The sequence below is a fragment of the Chrysemys picta genome, chromosome 14 (assembly GCF_011386835.1).
Source record: "Chrysemys picta bellii isolate R12L10 chromosome 14, ASM1138683v2, whole genome shotgun sequence".
In the NCBI taxonomy this organism is placed as follows: Eukaryota; Metazoa; Chordata; order Testudines; family Emydidae; genus Chrysemys; species Chrysemys picta.
The window spans coordinates 14,873,579-14,892,839 of NC_088804.1; the positions used below are offsets into that span (position 1 = coordinate 14,873,579).

The following is a 19,261-nucleotide window of genomic DNA, read 5'->3' on the forward strand; positions in this document are numbered from 1 at the left end:
GCAGAGGTCCTTGACAAAACTATTTCTTCCCATTCCATATATGCTTAATGGGTACAATGAAATGGGATAAATTTGAGGAAAAACCTTTGGAAATGTACAAGGGTCTGCATCTCATTAAAAAAATTTACATAGACATTTATTCTCAAAGTGAAACCAAGTTTCTTAGGGCACATTGGAGATAGCAAATGGAGCCTTAGTCATACACATTTAGTTTCAAAGTTATGTTACTACTCGCAGAGAGAAATCAATGTATAGTATATTAAAAACAATCATTGCAGCCCTTTAAATGATCAGATAGTTTAGCTTTGAATCCATTCGAGCTAATGGAGGCTTTAATGGCTTCTGACAGATTGTTCCATTGATCAAGGGATGTATGAAAAGCACTGCCTACCAAACTCTGGTGTGATTTTAAGAAAACTGAATGTTAATGATAAACAAAAGTAAATTGTTCACATTTTCATTGGAATAACTCTCTCTGACCTGTTCACAGAACCAGTGAAATAAAGGATAATTGGAATACTATACACCTGATTTTATTCTTTCATTCTGTAATCAAGAGGACTAATCAGACCAAGATTGTTGGCATGGAGGCAAGTATTTGACGATATGAGAAAAAGAGCTAATTTGAGGGCAAAATTCTGACTTGTGCCATGTACAACGTAATGAAATCAATGGGGTCTCACAAGCCGTAAGTCAGGACAAAATTTTGTCTTTTACGTGATATGAATGATGAGTGGTGTCTCCATGCCAATGCGAGATAAATCTTAGACGATGCAATTTATATTTGGTAGGACTTCAGGTCACATGTGAACTGCTCTTCTCCATACCAAACTGCTGGCACTTTGATGTAACAAGCTAATCAGGTATTTCTGTAGCCTTAACAAATGAACCCTCTGCAAATGTATGCATTATTTTCTCTTATTTAATGAATGGCCTGAAATGTACTGGCTTATTCTGAGAAGAAGAATGGGTAGGTAAATTAAATGTTTATCTCAGTTTCAGTGGCACAGTTTCCATTGCATTGCGCCAGGTCAATGGCATTACACCAGTATATCTGAGAGGAAAATTATGCCCATTGTTAGTCTCATAGCCTCGTCCATTTGCATTGTTTGTGATGGATTTTTTATTCTTTTCTTGCCTTTTTTGTTTTTATTATGGCTCTTGAATCCCCAAATCTGTCCTACAGCATTGCAGAGATCTTGCATGATTTGAAAGGACATCTTGCTAAATAAATCCAGTTCATTACCAATTAAAATATCCACTATTTCAATATGATAATAAAGAGAACTGATCTGGATATTTATAATGTGGCAGGCTACACATCCTTGAGATTTTCCAGTTGGTAATTATTCATAGCATTCTTATTTACATTTTAGACATTCTCACTCTCTTGTAAAGCTCAGCGCGTAAGAATTCTGACTTTAAAATCTACTATGTTGGTGTTAATGTTTTGCATTTACTTAAACTTTTAACGAGGGGAAGAACCTGCAGGATGAAATAGTTTCATATGCCGTAATGTGAATAAAGCATTATGAAATAATTTCTGATCTACATGGCATAACACCTATAGTTTTCTATTGACCACCTTAAAATTGGCCGTCACCTTTCATCCCCTAACTAGTGATGCAATATTGATTAAAATGCATAGCCAATGGATTTTGACTACACTTGTGGTTCCTTACGAAAAATGTTCAAGAGACCTCAGACAAGTTATTGACTACAGACAAAACATTATGGTGCAGGAAAAAAAGAGTTAATACATTGCCAATCCTTCTGGGAAGCAGGTTCCACAGCATATTCAAATCACTTGACACTGAAGATGTGCTCCCCAAAATACGTCCCCAAAACCACCTGTATACCTCACATGAGCTCCAACTCACCAGTTCCTTACCTTGTTGTTCTGTACCTTCCCTTATCTCTGTTTTCGATGTTACATTCTAAACTACTTGCCCAGGAAGGTACCTATACTAAGACATAGAATAAATGTATCTTGCCTTTGACAGCCTGATGCCAAAGCTGACTTCAGCTTTGCAGAGTGTTTTGGGACAGTTGACATGAGGGAACAAAATTGTGGACAGAGAATAATACAGTCAGTTAATATAACTTCCCAACACTTTTATGTCATGCGCACAATGCCTGTTATAGTGGTGTGTACTATGCCTAATATATATGTATTGGCTCTCTATCTTCTGCCAAAATTTTCCTTCTATCAGTATAAAACTAACTATAAAACTATTTTTAATAGTTATGTATCAATTTTTTTAAAATAAAAAGCCCCTGCCTTGAGCATTTCATTTGTATTGGTTCCATGTTTAGTCAGTAGCTTTTGTAAAATTGATGAATATTATCTAAAGGCAAGTGCAGACAGGCAAACAGATCTGTATCTTCTGTAATCCATTTAGCCTGACACACACATGCAAGGGAACTATTTTACCTCAATTCTTTCAGGGCTGATGAAAAGTAAATGTAAGCAAAGTCATGAACTTCACCATTTGAAAAGAATCACTGAATCCAACATTGGAAGCTAATTTATGCTTTTCCCCTGAAACAGAGTGACCTCGGTCCTCATGTATCTAGAGTATCTAGAGTCAATAAACAATTGCTATACATAGAACATACATTAGAGGCCTCTGTTAAGAATGTTTTGTAGTGCATCCAAAATGGTAATGAGTTATCTAATGCTGCAATGTTAATAGATGTGCTAGAAGTTCATTTCAAGAGGACCTCAGTCATAATTATTCAAATGAAATAAAGCAATTTTCTAAACCATTTTCTTATTATTGTCTGTTTCTAGTAGTATCTTGACCAAGGCAACAAGTATACCAAGTGCTCCTTTTTCTTGTCTGATTATTTATTATTATTTGTAACTGTGTTCAAGACCGGCTCTAGGCACCAGCAAACCAAGCATGTGCTTGGGGGGCGGGGGGGGGGGGCAGGCAAAAAACCTAGAGCCGGCCCTGACTGTGTTGTTCTGAGTGCTACCATGTGCTCTGGACAGTTCCAATCAGCTTTGCTAATTCATGGTTGCCCATCATGAGCACTGAGAAAATGGAGGGCTGTATTTGGATTTTACAGTGGCGTAACTCCAATGAGTTCAATGGAATTACTCGAATTTACAATGGTATAAGTGAAATTGGAAGCAGAAACAGAGCATTTAATCCTATCTGAGCCACCATTAGGTGTCGGAGTCTCGATATCTTGCTAGCGAACCTTAGGCCTTGTCTATACTGGGAATGTCCCCCCAATTACAGGCACCAGTGTATCTGCACTAGTGTAGACTCCTAGATTTTCATGGATTTATACCTGCACCATTGCAAACTGTGACACAGAGCAGTTGTTTCTGCCTGCACTAGAGGCTCAGACTGGTGCGGCTAGTAATTTGGCTTCAATCCCCAGCCTAAGCAAGGCCTTAGACTTATGTATTTTTAAAAATTCTATTATAAGCTGCCACCAGTCTTCTAAAAAAGAAAAGCCATTAATGGCCTTTGAATACTGCAGTAAATTATTGTTTGCCAATATATTTTTTAATAGTTATGCTTTCACTTGAGCAGCAGTCTACAACATTGAAGTGTCTTCTCTAATTATGGCGGTCAAATTCATTTCACCACTGCAATTCCCATGGTTTCACTAGTGCTTAATTAAACAAAAATTTATCAAAGTAGCAACAGCAAAAACAAACAACTCCTCCCCCCCCCCAAAAAATAAAACTTGTTAAATGTATTTTGTTAACTCCTTTCCAAAGGAATATCTGTCTGCATGAGAAACCACCTTTTCTAAAGCAGAATCCCCACAACTTCAACTAGTTCATCTTTAAGTGATTCCCAAAGCAAACCGCATTTAGTGTGGCACTAATCCAAACGTATGCAGTTTGCCCTATGGTACAGCCAAGCCTTAACTAGAGCAGAAAAAAAGCTGTGCTCATGAAATAGCATTCTTTTCAAGTCCTAAGAAAACTGACACAGGGGATATCAGTTAAATGGTGTGTACCCAGATCAAGATCCTAATCCAATCAAATCTAATTTAAGTACAATCGCTACTTCTTTAAGGGTGTCTTACCGTTTTTTAAGGGTGGCTGATGGCCAGAGCAACAGTCCCAGAAATGTAGTGAATATACCATGTACTCAGGGCAGGTCTACACTACAAACTTTTGCCAGCATAGCTATATTGGCCAGGACTGTGAAGAGATGTGATCCCTGACTGACATACCTGTCCTGGCAAACGTTCCTAATGTAGATGCAGTTATACTACAAAACAGCACTTCTGTTGGTATAATTATTTTGACTTGGAATAAGCTATACTGGCAAGGACACAACTGCTATGAGCTGTGTCTACAATCGGAGCGCTTTCCCAGTACAGTATACTGGTATAGCTATCCTGGCAACGCGCATCTAGTGTAGAGTTGGCCTCAGTATGATTTTAAATAGAATAATCCCCTTCTAAATAGCAATGTCAAACAATGAATGTTACACGTTTTGGTTATATGACTTCAGGGAGTAAACCAGTTTAATTTAGAATACAATTTAAATGAAAGAAAATGAGCACTCTTTTATTCAGGATAGTCCTGTATAGTCCAGCATGGAATTGCTGGCTTTTCTGGAATATTATTTCAAAACAGATCACAAACAACCTTACTTTTAAGATCTCATATTTTGATGCTTAGTCCTCTTTTTTTGTGGCAATCACTAAAACAGTAGCTAAGAACCATGATCAAGTTACAAGGGGCATAAAAAGGGTAAAAAGCATATATCTGCATTCAGAGAAGACATAAAATAACTCATATGATTTAAGAGATTTATTCCATTTTGACTACATTTCTTTTAAAAGGATGAAAAGTGGAACACTGGTCATTTTAAACTGGGAGCACATCTTCTAGTGCTCCATTTACTCAAGCAGAGTTTGCAGGTTAGCAATTACTTCTTCAAGATCATATGGCAGAGGCATACTGGGATCGTCATCCTTCCAGAGGGGATGGCACTTTGGCTTTTGCTCTTCTGGCAAACTCATTGCAAGCTGGCATTGGCATCTGAAAAAAAAAAAAAAAAAGATGAACAAAGAATTACTTTTAAGAGAAAGAATGTCAAGAAACCAAACTCACAGGAAGGTATATTTGTCCATTAAGATAAACAAACAAAGAGTGAGAGAGATAACAAATCTGTGGACAAAATGGGTTGTTCACTTATAGAGAAGCGGACGTGTTTTCTGTTGTAAGCTTTGTGTTATCTAGAGGGATTTCTTAGAAAGCCAATCAGAAAAAAAATTCAGTTTGCGTACCTTTTTATGGTGAATTATTTTTTCATTATCTCAGCTGTTATTTAAAGTACGTGATTAAACTATTATCAGATTTAAATGTTTGTGGGTTTTCAGTGTATTACTTGACTATTGAGAAAGATTAAACTGAATTTACTGCATTAAGGTCGGGGGATAGATTAAACAATATTACAGAAGCAGGATTGGCTTTGTAGATTCTAGAGATTTACCAGTGTATAAGTCTCCTTTGCTCTGAAAAAGGCAATGTAAAAAGGAAAAATTGTATAAAGATATATGCAAATGGAAGCTAATAACAATTTCCACTGATGAATAGGTAGGCAAAACTTCAATAAAATTAAATTAAGATGTTAGTGTATGTTAGTCCCCAGAGAAAACTTTTAAATTACAGTGTTTTTTATTAAATGGATTATTCATCAATACTAGTGAAGTCTAATTATAATATGCAACTAAATTGCTGCCCAGCACAGGAAAATTTTTCTGAGTAGCAACAGTCACATCTCTTAAGATTAGTTTGTAATACAGGCTGCCACTTATTTGCACTGCATTAGAAAATTTGTAACAATTCAGTGACTTTTTTTTTTATTTACCATTTGCTGATTAATTAGCTAATGTCTGTAAAGCACTATGATGATGAAAAGTGCCAAGTACTATTACAATTATTTCATATGTTCAGGAGAGGAATTCATTTCTTTACAAGAAACATCAGATCACAGAGATAGAAATTAACTGCTTTATCCCCAGGAAGAAATATGCAAAATCATATTTTGTATGCAAAATGTAAATAGAAGTCTTTAATTTTTAAAAAAATATAAAATGAAATTTATTTTTTAAGTGGCTTTATACCACTCGGGTGTCTTTCAGCTCTGTAAAATGAACAAGAACAACACACAACTTCCTGGCCCCCTTTCGAGGCCTTCTGGAAGAGAATGTTCCCAAATGAAAGATGTCTTCTTCTCTTGGGAATTATTAATGGCAGTGTAATACCCATGAGAAAACATACTTCAACTTTACACCCATGTTGGTGTGCGGTTAATTGCGGCATCCTGTGCACTCAATCCATCGTACATTATACTACAAGGACAGTATTAACACATAACATTCCAATATATCTTCAGCTCTCCACATCAGCCCCTGATAATAGCATCTGTTAACATGCACTAAGTACTATTATGTAGCACATCACTTCATAAATAATAAGATTAGCCGACCTCAGGGCCCTGAGAAGAGTAATGTGTTTAAATGTTCTCATTATTTATTTAAAACAAGAATTAAAGGAACAGAAGCTACTTGTGACAATCCTCTTAGCATAAATATTAAACTGTTTGCATTGATAAGCTGCACTGTACAGAATAACAGAGGATTTGTTTTGCAGGCTGCTTTATAACAGTTGTTAGAGCAAATGCAGTTTAGTGTATGAGTTCTGAGAGGTACTTAACTGATTGTGCCATCATGTTCTGAAGACATTTTCCAAATTATATAAAGGAACAGGAGAAAATTAATATGCAAGAGAAGCTGAAACTAATTACAGCATAACTCTGTAAGGCTTTTAAAATCTCGCTTTATTTTCGGTCTCGGCACAAAATAACATGCTCAATTTGCTGGGTAGTATACGATATTCCAGTGTAAGCATTTCAATCTAAAAGTGGATAAATTAAACCGTGTAGAGATTATTACAGCTGACACATCAAGAGGCTCTGCTAGTAAAGATTGCCAGGCATATTATGTGCTTTAGCAAAAGTCAATTTATTAATAACAATCACTTTCAATTCTTTGGGAGGGAACACGCATCACCTTTCAATGCTGTGCAGCCATAGTGTATATTCCTAACCTTCAGAGCCTCCCTATGTAATTTATTTCCTACCAACTTTTCCCTCACATTTGAATTTTGGGCATCACGGTCACTTTAAATATACCAATAGTTACCAAAGTTGCTGTCATTTGGGCAGCCCAGGAGTGGCAGCGCAAACTGCTCCATTGCTTCTCTAGCAGAGACAGTCTGAAAGGTCACCTCACCACCTGGTATGGTTTGCTGAGCACATGCCTCATGACATGACAGTCGTGCACTTGGGAACCTTGAGCCACATTGTATTCTACATGAGGGATTGATGTCAGTGACCATCCACAAGAGTCTTCCTGATTCACAAGTCTGAGGCCAGAAGTGCGACTGAGAAGGGGAGAGAAATGGCCAGTGCCAGCATCCCATCATTTCCAGGCCTTCCACAGCATATCTACCCAGTCTGGAGCTCCTCTGCAGGTCGGGGATGAGTGCACTCTGATCACTTCTTCTACTTGTTCAGTCTACCTAGTTTAATGTCACTTTTCTAATGAGAGAAGTTGCGAATGGTAAACATATACATTATGTAAATCACCTATTTTCAGCCGGGGTTTTCAGCCCTGGTACAGGCCCCACTGACTTATATGGGAATTACACAAGTAAAAGGGTGGCAGGATTAGGTCCTTCGAAATCACTGCTAAAGACGATGCTGTGCTGGCAGCACTCACCGTACCATAAACAACTTGGGTGACGCTGTTATCACATGAAGTAGCATCCACAACACTGAAATAGGCCATCTGATTGTGTACCCCCTTTTTGATGTGAAAAGGAGTCAGTAGCCTTTTGGTAGTAATATTTTTAGCCCTAACTTTAATACATTTCCCCACAATTGTAAAGGGTATTGTCCCAGGTCTGGTCTTTGATACTGTAACAGAGTGACAGACCTGAGCAACCTGCATAGGGGCACAGGTATCTTCAACTGAAGCACTGTATCCACAGGCATTGAACCTCACATAAAAATATACAGCGGAATTACTGCTAAGCCACATTAACTCCTCCTAGGATATAAAGATGTCTCCTCCCAGAGGCAGAAGGAGTTAGGATCTACAACAGAGGAGGTGCTGTTGGGGAAACCCTAGGAACACCCTAACTTGGTGGGGAGTAAAAAGCTTAGGCTGAGGATTATATCTGGTGGTTGAAATTTGAGTAACCAAAAAAGGTCAACCCCTCAAAAGAGAGTAAGTTGGAACAATATGTATGGCATGTAGCAGGCTGGGAATGTCATGGGTTCATAGACAGGATGAGTGAGACGCTGAACTAGGCGATCCCTGCTGAATGACCTCACTGCACATTAAGCGGCGGGGGGGCTGTTATCTGGCTCGTTCAAAAAGGTGTGTGCCCCTTCAAGGGCTAGAGAGCCAAGGAGGTGCTTTTGACTGCAGCGGCAGACCAGGTCAGCCTGGGGACGCGGATCCATCCTGCCCTTCCCCCCAGGTGACTGGAAGAGATGCGGGGGGAGGGGGGAACGGACTATATAGGTACATGCCGGTGCAGGAACAGACCTCTTTTACCTAGACCAGGCAGAGCTACTGAATCTTGGATTCTTTCATCTCCTGCTCACACAAGGCTGACTGACCAACAGCTGCAGCATATTTCCAACACATCAGCTGAGCGCCAAAGTGGCCCTCCAGCCCATTGGTAATATAAATCCACCAAACAGGAAGAGGGACAATTTAAAATATAAATGACTAGTACCTATAAACGTGTGGAAGGTGTCCACATTTCCAAAGCCTCGCCTTCCCCAGACCCTCACCAATACAACCAAAACCATCCCAGTTTCAATTACAATGTCCATTTGGAAGTAGCAGATGATTACAATTCACTGTGCACTGATCTACATTCTCATTACCTCTCTCCTACCATATTCAACTGGTTTTGATCCTGGCTATGGGCATACAATAGGAAATCTCTTTTGCTTATTAATATTACTAACTAATTTTCCTTTCATAACAATTCAATTAAACAATAATATACCATTTTTATAAGAGTTGTTTGTTTCACCGAGATGGTGGCTAATCTCACTATGGGCAAGTATAAATTCACTAAAACAGATATTTCCCTGGTTATCATCTCTAGGGTTGCACTTACATTTTGATGATCAGGGTGTCAGCTACATTAGAGGACACTGATCATGATGCTAAAATTAACCACTTTAGCTAAAGTGTGTGTTAATTATGGGTATGCAAGCAGTCAATAAAAGGTTAATGCAAAAGTCAAAGGATAAATTTATTTCAGTATTGCATCATTCCACAGACTAAATGACTAACATTATACTTTGTGTTTTTAATCAATAGATTTTACAGTAATGTGATAGCCATTGATTTTAAAAACAGTATTCTTTCTTTCCCCTAAGTTTTGCAGCTAATAAGGAATAAGTATCAATATTCTTACATACTCTTATTTCAGGCAAATACTTTTCTGTTCAAGTATGCGGACTAGGATCACATGCAGAAAAATGTGGGTGCTATGGAAGTATGTGATTAATGCAACTGTGGAGTGTTGTCTCGTGATCAGAGTAAGGAATTGTGAGATATGACTCCTGGCTTCTAGTAACATGTTTATCTACCCCACAGAAGTGTAGGCTCTTAGAGTGGTTCACCCTGCACAGGGTAACTAGAATGGGGAGAGGGCACAGTGAGTCTATTCCCTGCCTCCCAGCCCACAGGAGGTAGTTGGCTTTTTAGTTGGCTTTGCTCAGGAGTGCAAACAGTGGTGGGGACCAGATAGGGGTTGGTTAGGCAAAATGGGGGGCATGGTGATGGCCTTGTCCCTACCACGTACCAGTAAGTGCCAAAAGGGGATAATTGAGGGGGACACATACTACATCTTTTATAGTGCTTACTCCAGGATCCCTGGAGGCATTATGCTTTATACAGGAGCTAATACCCCCCATCCATCATTGCCAGAGCAGTAGGTATTCACTTAAACACTCCAGAGAACTACAGAGTTATACCTGGATCCTTGATGTTGAAAATTGCTTTAAGATGCTCAGATTGAAAGCCCTATTATTAGTTATTATCTCTATGCTCTCTCTAGAAACACTAAAGCCACCCCTTTTATCACACATAGAAATGGAAAATATTGGGCACCACAGTGTGCTCTGTCAGTGATGCACTGGGCTCGAGATGTGGCACAGGTAAAAGGTCAATAAGACTGTTTCCAAGCAAAAGGACACCAAACTGCAAGGGCCTGTTTTTTAATTCAATAGGAGCTGCAGGTGCTCAGCACCTCTGAACATCAGACTCTGAGGGCCTGAGCAACATGCTTAAGTGCTATACTCCACCTCTACCCCGATAGAACGCTGTCCTCGGGAGCCAAAAAATCTTACCACGTTATAGGTGAAACCGCGTTATATTGAACTTGCTTTGATCCGCTGGAGCGTGCAGCCCCACCCCCCTGGAGTGCTGCTTTACCATATAATATCTAAATTTGTGTTATATCGGGTCGCGTTATATCAGGGTAGAGGTGTAGTTGAATAAAGCCAGCTGATGATGTCTCTTTAGGGCTGATTTTCAGCTTATGGCATTCACTTGTGCACATGCCAAACTGCATAGACATGTACATTTGGCCATAGTCCGCAGGTCTCCACAGCTGTATATGCACTTTCACTTCAACAGGTTTTAGAATTTTTAAAGTAATTGAATTTTCACACGCAAAGTCCAATTATTCTATTGAGTTTTCAGGATGCAAATTTTAACACTGTGTGTGCAAAGGTGTTAGAATTTTTAAAGCAGAAGTAAATGTACATCCTTAGGAAATTTTTCACATGCACAAGTGGAGGCTGGGTAGATGCCCAGATGAAAATATGGGCAAACTAGCATTCATATGCAATATTAGTTTGTCAGTAGAATCATTAGAGATTTGCAAAGAAATGGGTTGTTATACTGAATAATCCCCCAATAAGACATGTGCATGCGTCAACCTTGATAAAAAGGATTTAACATTTCTAACGTGTACACTGTTCTGAATAATAATGTTCTCTTTAGACAGCATGAAGATTCACAGAGATCTTACCAAGGTGGGTCCTGCCCATGCAAAGAGGTCTTCATGGTTGAACCACTGAGTCCAACTGAGTTCAACAGGGCTCTGCACAAGCACAGGCATCTATATACACAGTTCCCCTTGCAGGATTGTGGCCTAGGTCCTGAGCCTTCAAATCTTTCCTCTCCTGAGTAATTATGACAGATGAATAGTTCCACTGACTTTTAAGATTTTTCTGGTTCATTCTGAACCCACATCCTGAGCATTCTACCAGAGAATGCATTTCTCTCTTGAGTTATATATATTTATGTGCTCAACCCTATAGAAAAATATGAGAATATTAATGTGAGTACAGATTACTCAGGTGAGTAAACTTCAATAATTACACACACACAAAATGCCTCTCTTGCCAATATAATTCAGCTACTTCTGGGGTGGTAAGCATCAGGCTTGATATCCTGGCCCTATTGAACTCAATGGGAAAACTCCCATTGACTTCAACAGGCCCATGATTTCACCCTAAATGTTTACCAGCAAACAGCAACCCTGACAATGGCCCACGGTAACAATAAAACATATCATATTCAACGGAAGCTGCAGAGAGACTACTATAAACTAGATGTAATTATCCAAGCTGAAATTTGGCCAGGACACTGAAATTTACATCCCTTTAAAAAAATCTAGACTTTTAAAATGTCTGACAGCAATCAGTTCTTTGGCCTTGCATCTCACCTGAGTAAATCGGCTGATGTAACTTGCAATCACAACATACAATCTTTTATCATTTTTATTTTAAGATGTCATAGAAAGAAAACTAAATCTGATTTGCTAAACAGACTGATTTGCTTGGTAAGGAACATGAAAAGTATTGCTTTTAAGTAAAGACTTAGTTTGGTGGTGGACAATGTCCTTCATCTTTGGTCATGGATGGCGGAGTGGGATCAATTCCTTAGAAAGTATCAAAACTGTAACATCTGCCATTAAAATAAATGATCTTGTACTATATTTTCATGGTAAATCGAAAGGTGTGAGGATAAAAATGCCTGACATGATACAGTGGGGTTAGGGGAAGCTTTGTAAAGAGAAAGCATTTATCCACTTAACCAGGTGGGTGTCCATTATGACATTAACAATTTAACAAATTATGATAGGCCTAATTTTATCCTTCCCTTCGCTCCAGGCACTTGTCTGGTCACAGTAGCTGTTAACATGTGAAAATTTACAGCCACCAATTAAGGTTTAAGGCCATCAGGTAGAATGCTGAGAACAATTTTATACCCAGGTCTATTTGTCAGCATGTCAGTTACATAACAATGGTGATGAATGGGCTACCCTGACAGCTGAACAGTTAGGAGTTGCTGACCTCTGATCTCAGTCACATGATAGGGTCACCTGAAACTTGCATTGCTCCTACCTGACCGCATATAACAATATAGGGGTCAAATGGCTTGGAGATTATTTGTATCATGTCTGAGGCAGCCCAATTATAAGCTTTAGGGAACACAGTGTTGAATTCCATAGCTCTGCGGCATAGAGCTGTAGAACTCTGCAGAAATCTGTGAAACAAAAGGTATACAATTTCAGAGGTCTAAAGTAACTTTCCTTGCTGTTCAGTAGAATGGACTTATTGTCCTCAGAGAACAACAATGAAAATAAACACGTTTGAAAAAACGGTGACTCTACCATCGGAAGAAAAATGTACTGTACTGTAAATGTACTATGCATTTTCTCTCAGAGAGTTTCAATCTGGGGCAACTGTATCAGAGTGGAATTACTACTATGCTCTGTCAGGAAGACCTTTTAGTTGGAGACTGGCCTTAGCTGCAAGGCTTACATTTGGATCTGGAGCTGAACTTCCCTAAGGTTCAGGGTTAAGGTTCAGTTCTAGGCATCTGGTTCAGCATGTTTTAGAGAAAGGAGCAGGCACAACGTCTAGATATAGATCAGAACTTCAGCAAAGTTCAGGGTGCTTGGAATTGGGGTGTGAGTTCATCTCCCTTGATGCTGCTTGTGCTTTCAAGGAGGACAGAATTACTTTCTGATCACTATAGTTATCTCTGTAAAATACTGGCAGGCCAACCCTATACACATTGGTTACAAGCTTCTGAGTAAGAGATTCACACTAAGTGCCCCATCAAACTGCTGCTTGCTGAAAAACAGTGAGATAATGGAAATTTATTGAGGTAGAAGGAGTTTAGAGAAATGTAATCAGGAAAAAAACATAATAGTTTACTTCATATGGCTGGATGCTATTTTTTCCTTCAGAAATAACAATAGGAGGTCCTGGGATGATACAATTAAATTCCATTCTTTTTCAGAACTGGAATTTTGAGGTTCATTCTGAACCCACATTACCAATTTTCTTAGCATTTTACTAGTACACTCACACCATGCTCTCTAAAGAAGAGAAAGGTGATCAATCTGTGGTGGAGACATTTTCTTTTTAATTCTTTGAGGTTGGCTCTTACCTGACAGTGCAAACTAAAACTTAAAAAAAAAAAAAAAAAACCCTCAAACAAAATGCAAAATTTAGTCTGACTTTAAGGGCCAGATTTTCAAAAGCACTCAGCTCCCAGTCAGGTCCTAAAATGAAGTGGCCAGATGAAAACTGAAGGATGCTGAGCTCTTCTGAAAATCTGGTCCTAATGTGTTCCATAGTGGTGTGGCCCACTTACATTCAGCCTGTGCTGATGCTCTTTTATAAGCTGTAGCTAGAGTGTGCCCAACAGTGAGTGGTAGTTCAGAGCAGGAGCAACTGCTCTTCATTTATAGAGGGAAGAGACAATTGAGAAAATGAATTTGTTCCCAGATGAGGAATTGGGAGAAGGAATGCCAGATTGAGGGTTGGATTGAGAACATTCCAGTTAAGAGTTTATAATCCAAGAAAAAAGGAAAGGCTACACATGAGCCTTCCACAGATAACCGCAGGGGTGGTAAAACATCCACTGCAAACTCTGACTCCAAAAAGCTGTAACCAAATGTGCCAATGGTGAATTTGACTCTTACTACATTACAGAAGCTTGTAGTCCGGCTCACAAAAAAGCCTGAGGTTCCTGCAGGCATTCTTTCCATTGGTAATGAGGGCTCTGATGCAGCATCCCCTGGGGAATCACTCGTGACACAAGCATGATGACCTGAAATCAACCAGCATTACCGCTGTATGTGGTTTTGCAAAGTAAATCTGTATAAGAATCCAGTTTTTAACATTGTCCTGCAGAGAGTATTTTGCTGTTCTACATAGAGGCAGGGGTGAGACAAATGAGTTTGACAATAAAGAGGTTTAAGTGACAGCTGCATGAACTTTAAAAATGCCAGTGTTTCTATTATTACCCAAATTGCAAGCTTAATATTCCCCCCCACCCTCCATCTGCTCACCTGAGAACTGGATGGTAAGCTTGAGTCCAACTACTGGCTTTTACAGAATGTCACACTGATGGAAATAGCAAGGCACACACAAGTCAATACAGCGTACAAAAGCAGTACCTGTCTTTTCCCCTCACATAATGGATGTCCAAGGCCCTAAAACAATATCCACTTGGAACTAAGTAGAATCAATATTTTTATGCAGATATCTCAATGTATGTTAAAGGGAATTCACATATGTATACGCACAGGCACTCACATAGGACGGAGATTAATCAAATCAAATACATTCAGAGGCTATGGGCTATAGGAGCAATAATAGTAATTTTAATACTGTTAAGATTAGAATTTTTAGATGAGTTTTTATGTAACCTTTTGGAGAAAGCTTATATGGGCTTTAATCTCCGTAAGTCTGCTATTGTCATCACCACTCATATTTAATAACCTGATTGTGGAGCAGTACTGTGCTGATTAATCAAGGGCCAGGTAACGTAACACATCTTTCAAGGTTTCTTACATTTTTATATAGAAAATTGAATTCAAAATTTATTTCTGCCCGTCTTTGTTCTGGAATATCATGCAGAGAAAAATTAGACAAATAAGAAGTTAATCTCCTCCAAATGTATGATAACAACCACAGAGATAAAATTATACATTCAAAATCCCATCTTGATGAACTCACACAACAAAGATAGAGAGTTTAACCATGGGCATCAACAATTAGGCTCACACATTTAAAAAACAATTATGGAAAACTTGTAATTATTGCAGTGAAAACAGAACTGACATCCAAGTTTTTCAATAGCAATGTTAAATAAACCTGTGCAAACATACTTCACTGCTTTTCTCACTTGCTAACATATTTAACTGGCTGTAACTTCAGAAAAGAGCAAAGAGTGGACTGCAGGCTGACCTCTGAAGTGGAGGGTGTAAAATGAGACTGAAAAGCCCCTTTTCCCTATCCCAAATCTTTCTCTCAACCCCAGGCAAGTGGAAAGTCCCTTCCTGGTGTATGGACTTCGCAGCTTTAGGTGGATGGGCTGGAGGAAGAAAGAAGACAAAGAAACAGTATGGTTGGCTCCGCTACATGAATTCCCAAGCAGAAATCCATCAAAGAGTTACCTCTGATCAGATTAGATCACGTCTGCCAAGCCCATAGTCTCAAATAGGCTGGAGGGTGGAGGTTCCTGGTGTAGTGACACTGGAGACTGCATGGAGCCATGCTACCCATAGGAGACCAGATAGCCAATGGAGCAGTGCAGAGACACTTGGCTTCCACAGAGGCAGTCCTGCTTCCTCTCTATGTCCTGAGATCTGAATGGATCTTACGAAGTTGGTGTGATTAGTGGACAAGTCTCCTGCCAGTTCAGTTTGGGAACAAATTAGTCCCCCTGAGAGGACTAGGAACAAGCACCGTGAAACTCCCCGTGGTCCCTGTTCCCCACATAGGAATGCCTGCATAGGGGTAGTGTGTGTGCCATGTTTGTCCGGTTATTTAATCAACAAATATGACCACTGTACTACAGGGGGTTACAAATCCCCCAGAGCAACACTTCATAAACAGCACAGTATTTGCAGAAACACGATGTTTAATCCAATCTAACCTACAGTTTTCATATGTGCAACAACTACCTGTTTCTGAGAGACTTCTGTTCCCCGTTTCTTAGAATAACATGTGCAGACGCACTGTATCCTGAATGCATGAGAATAATGTGTATGCATATTTATGCACACACCCCTCCATATGGACACTTACAAATAATCCCACCACTCCGAAGGGTTCAGCATTTAGAGGAAAATTTTCAACACCATAGGCGTGGATTTAGGCTTACTGTTCTCATTACAAATGACGGCTGTGAGACATTTCTTGACTGAGAATACTGATTTGACTCCAGACAACATAAAAATATCTCAACCTCAGTATAATTTATATTCCCTCAACAGGAACCTAAAATGCTCCATTTCTCTCTCATACAGTGTACGATCTGCTGTTTTACTTCACACACAATATGTGCTTTCCTATGATTTCTCAGACAAAGAAACAAAATGTCTGCTAGGCACAGAGTATAAACACAGCTGACTTGTTTCCCCCAAAGTATTGATTTTATGCAGTTTTAAAATAACTATTTTCATCCTGTTTGCATTATCAACTGGGACATTGTTCCTCCATGTTCACTGAAATGCAGATGTAATTGCTGATTTAGGGCCTTTGGAGAGATTGTACTGTATTATCCAGAATCTACACTTTTATTAACATAAAGTTTCTAGCTCTTCTGGTTGAGAAGATAGCCTGTACAATGTAAACTGATGCATGGTTATCTTGTTGCGTCCACAGACAGACTGATGCAATAGCACCCAGGGAGCTCTGAACTTCCCCCATTTATTTTACAAGGGGGTTTGCTTGGGGCCATATATGCTCTCTGTTGTGCAGTATGGCAATAAATAAAAGAGAGGAAAGAGGAGTGGTAATATAACCAACAGAAAATGAAGTATCAGTACTATGCTTCTCAGGAGGCTACAGATATTCTCCTCTGTTAACAGTAGGCTGGTGGGAGATTTGGGGGTGACCTATGCACTACATGGCCTGTTCTTCTCTCTTGGTTGAAACCCACACAAGAGTTAATGATGCTTCAAGCAGCATTTAATCTCCCCATCCATGCCTTTTAGCTCTCTTGGTAGGTGGAGAACGTCCAAGGCTTATGAAGCAGAGAAAATGAACCGGTAGCATAGTTTCTGGGGAAGTATAGCAGCAGGGTGGGATTTCCATAGGAGGCCCCAAGATTTACAAGGAGGGAGCCCGATTTTCCCAAGAATCCTTAGTGTTTGAAGTCTGTACCCTTTGTCTTTTCCAGGAAGCTGCACCCACGTTGCAGATTTTTGATCATGTGTTTTTCCATGGGAAAGGAGCATTTAGCACTTGCAGCTTAGTTATTAGGGACTACAACCCTACACATTTGTGGGAAAGGCAAATTGAGACCCATTGTTGAATGGAGAATCCTGATTTGGTGTACATGGGAGTGAGATCAAGAAAAGATTTTTTTAGACTGTGAAAGTTTCCCCCAAGGGAACTGATAGAAACCTCACTGTTTCATACACTTAAACGAGACTGGGCAAAACAGTAGAAAAATGTGCTCTGACTCTTCAACCACCAAGTTTTAAGATTCTTTCAGACCCAAACCCTCCACTGCTGCCCTCCCAGGTTCCTGAAACAATCCTGACCTGCCCCACCACCTCTGTTAGTAGTACCTCCAAATGTCTCATTTCACTAGCATCAGTTCTCACCTGCAACCCCGCCTCTCAAACCCATCCCTCCCCCAAAAAAACCCAACCCCCAAATCACTCCCCCCCACCATTAACTCCCATCACTGTGCTGCTCCCACCAACTTTGGTCCATCCAAACGGGATCTCTATTGACTGTAACAAAACCTGGTTAGTCAAAGAGTGAGCTCAGTGCAGCAAAGAAATGGTGACAGGCCGACTAAAGCCCTGTCTGCAGTGTGAAAATCTAATATATTGAGGTACACCAAAGTGCCTGAACTTTGAAAAAATAGTTCCTTCTACACTGCAAGATCAAACCAAGTCACATTTTCCAACATATTCCTCAAGTGTGCTCGAGCCTTGGAATCCATATTTTGGGGAACACAATTAAAACAGGGTTCGGTCCTATTTACACTACAAGACATGCTGTCTTAAAAACTGAATCCCACAGTAAGGGGGGAAATTTATAACAAAGATTGGGCCTGTGTCCCACAAGTGCAACACAATGCTAAGATCGAAAAGCATCGTTTTAAAAAAGTAATCTTTTCCCCTAGGTCATAGCAAGGTGAGAGGGAAGCAGGAAGGGGCACATTCTGGGGAAAGTGGGAAACAAAAGGACAAAGAGCCACAAAAGGAGAGGGAGAAAATCTTTTTTTTTTTTAGTCAAATACACTCCTACAGTATCCAAACAGGTATTTTAATAATCCCTGAACTTCTACATGTCTATTTCTCTATCCATCCATATTTTATGGATAAAGCACTTAGAAATGTACTGTAAGGAACACTCCTGCACTAGCAGGAGGGGAATGCGCTAGATTATCTAAGAGGTCTTTTCCTAACATCTCTGATTGAATGTTCATACTGGTACAAATAAAAATTGGATAACACCAATGAAATGCTGGAAAACAGTCTACCAGGGATTCTAAATCCTGGAAATATAACTTTACCATTGCAATCACTATCAACGAGTGTCCCTGATTATCAGTGGTCATGCAGGAGATGAAAAGCAATTGCTCGTTTGTCATAAAATAATCAATGAGAGAAATGGGACACAGAGGAACATCTTTCAATTGCCATCTCCCAGTCACACCCACGACTATGACTGGCTGAGCAGTTCTATTTGTACTGAGAGAAATGTCAAAATGTTCAGCTCTCAGGCAAAGGAGGGGGTTATATGCATCTTTTCCTATAAATAGCTGCAGTATATTCTAAGACATTCAAAGAGTGTGTGTGTGCATATACATATTCCTGTTTTTGCTGAAGAACTTATTTCAATATAGCAGAAACAGCAAAGATGATTTGTCCAGACGAGGTTCCAATGAACTAGTGTTATGAATTGCATATAATGAATATAGGTTTGGGTTAGTGTTTTATAAATGGTGCAGCCATAACTTAGAATTTCTGCTACTTACTGTGTTCACCAATGCTAACAATAGGGTTTTCCTCCCCATCAGTAACTGTGGTAGGTATCAAATTGTCTACCCTTGGGTTCTCTGTAATTATCTTTTTGCATTCCAGTATGAAATCTTCCAAAGCAATATACAGAGAGATATCTAA

The 19,261-nt window shown here is 39.4% G+C and overlaps 1 protein-coding gene across 10 annotated transcripts in view; it reads right to left on the reverse strand.

Annotated features, from left to right (window-relative positions):
* Nucleotides 1-4,777: 4,777 nt before the first annotated feature.
* Nucleotides 4,778-19,261, reverse strand: part of FTO (FTO alpha-ketoglutarate dependent dioxygenase) — a 332,418-nt gene continuing 317,934 nt past the window's right edge. For 6 of the 10 annotated variants that reach the window (XM_065567030.1, XM_005289788.4, XM_042852281.2 and 3 more), the window contains one exon: nucleotides 4,778-5,023. In XM_065567030.1, coding sequence (XP_065423102.1) covers nucleotides 4,882-5,023 — 142 coding nt within the window. In that variant the 3' untranslated portion in view covers nucleotides 4,778-4,881. Of the gene's footprint in view, nucleotides 5,024-11,116; nucleotides 11,403-19,261 lie in introns of all 10 variants that reach the window. The other 4 variants (XM_065567032.1, XM_065567028.1, XR_010592539.1 and 1 more) reach the window with 3 other exon arrangements.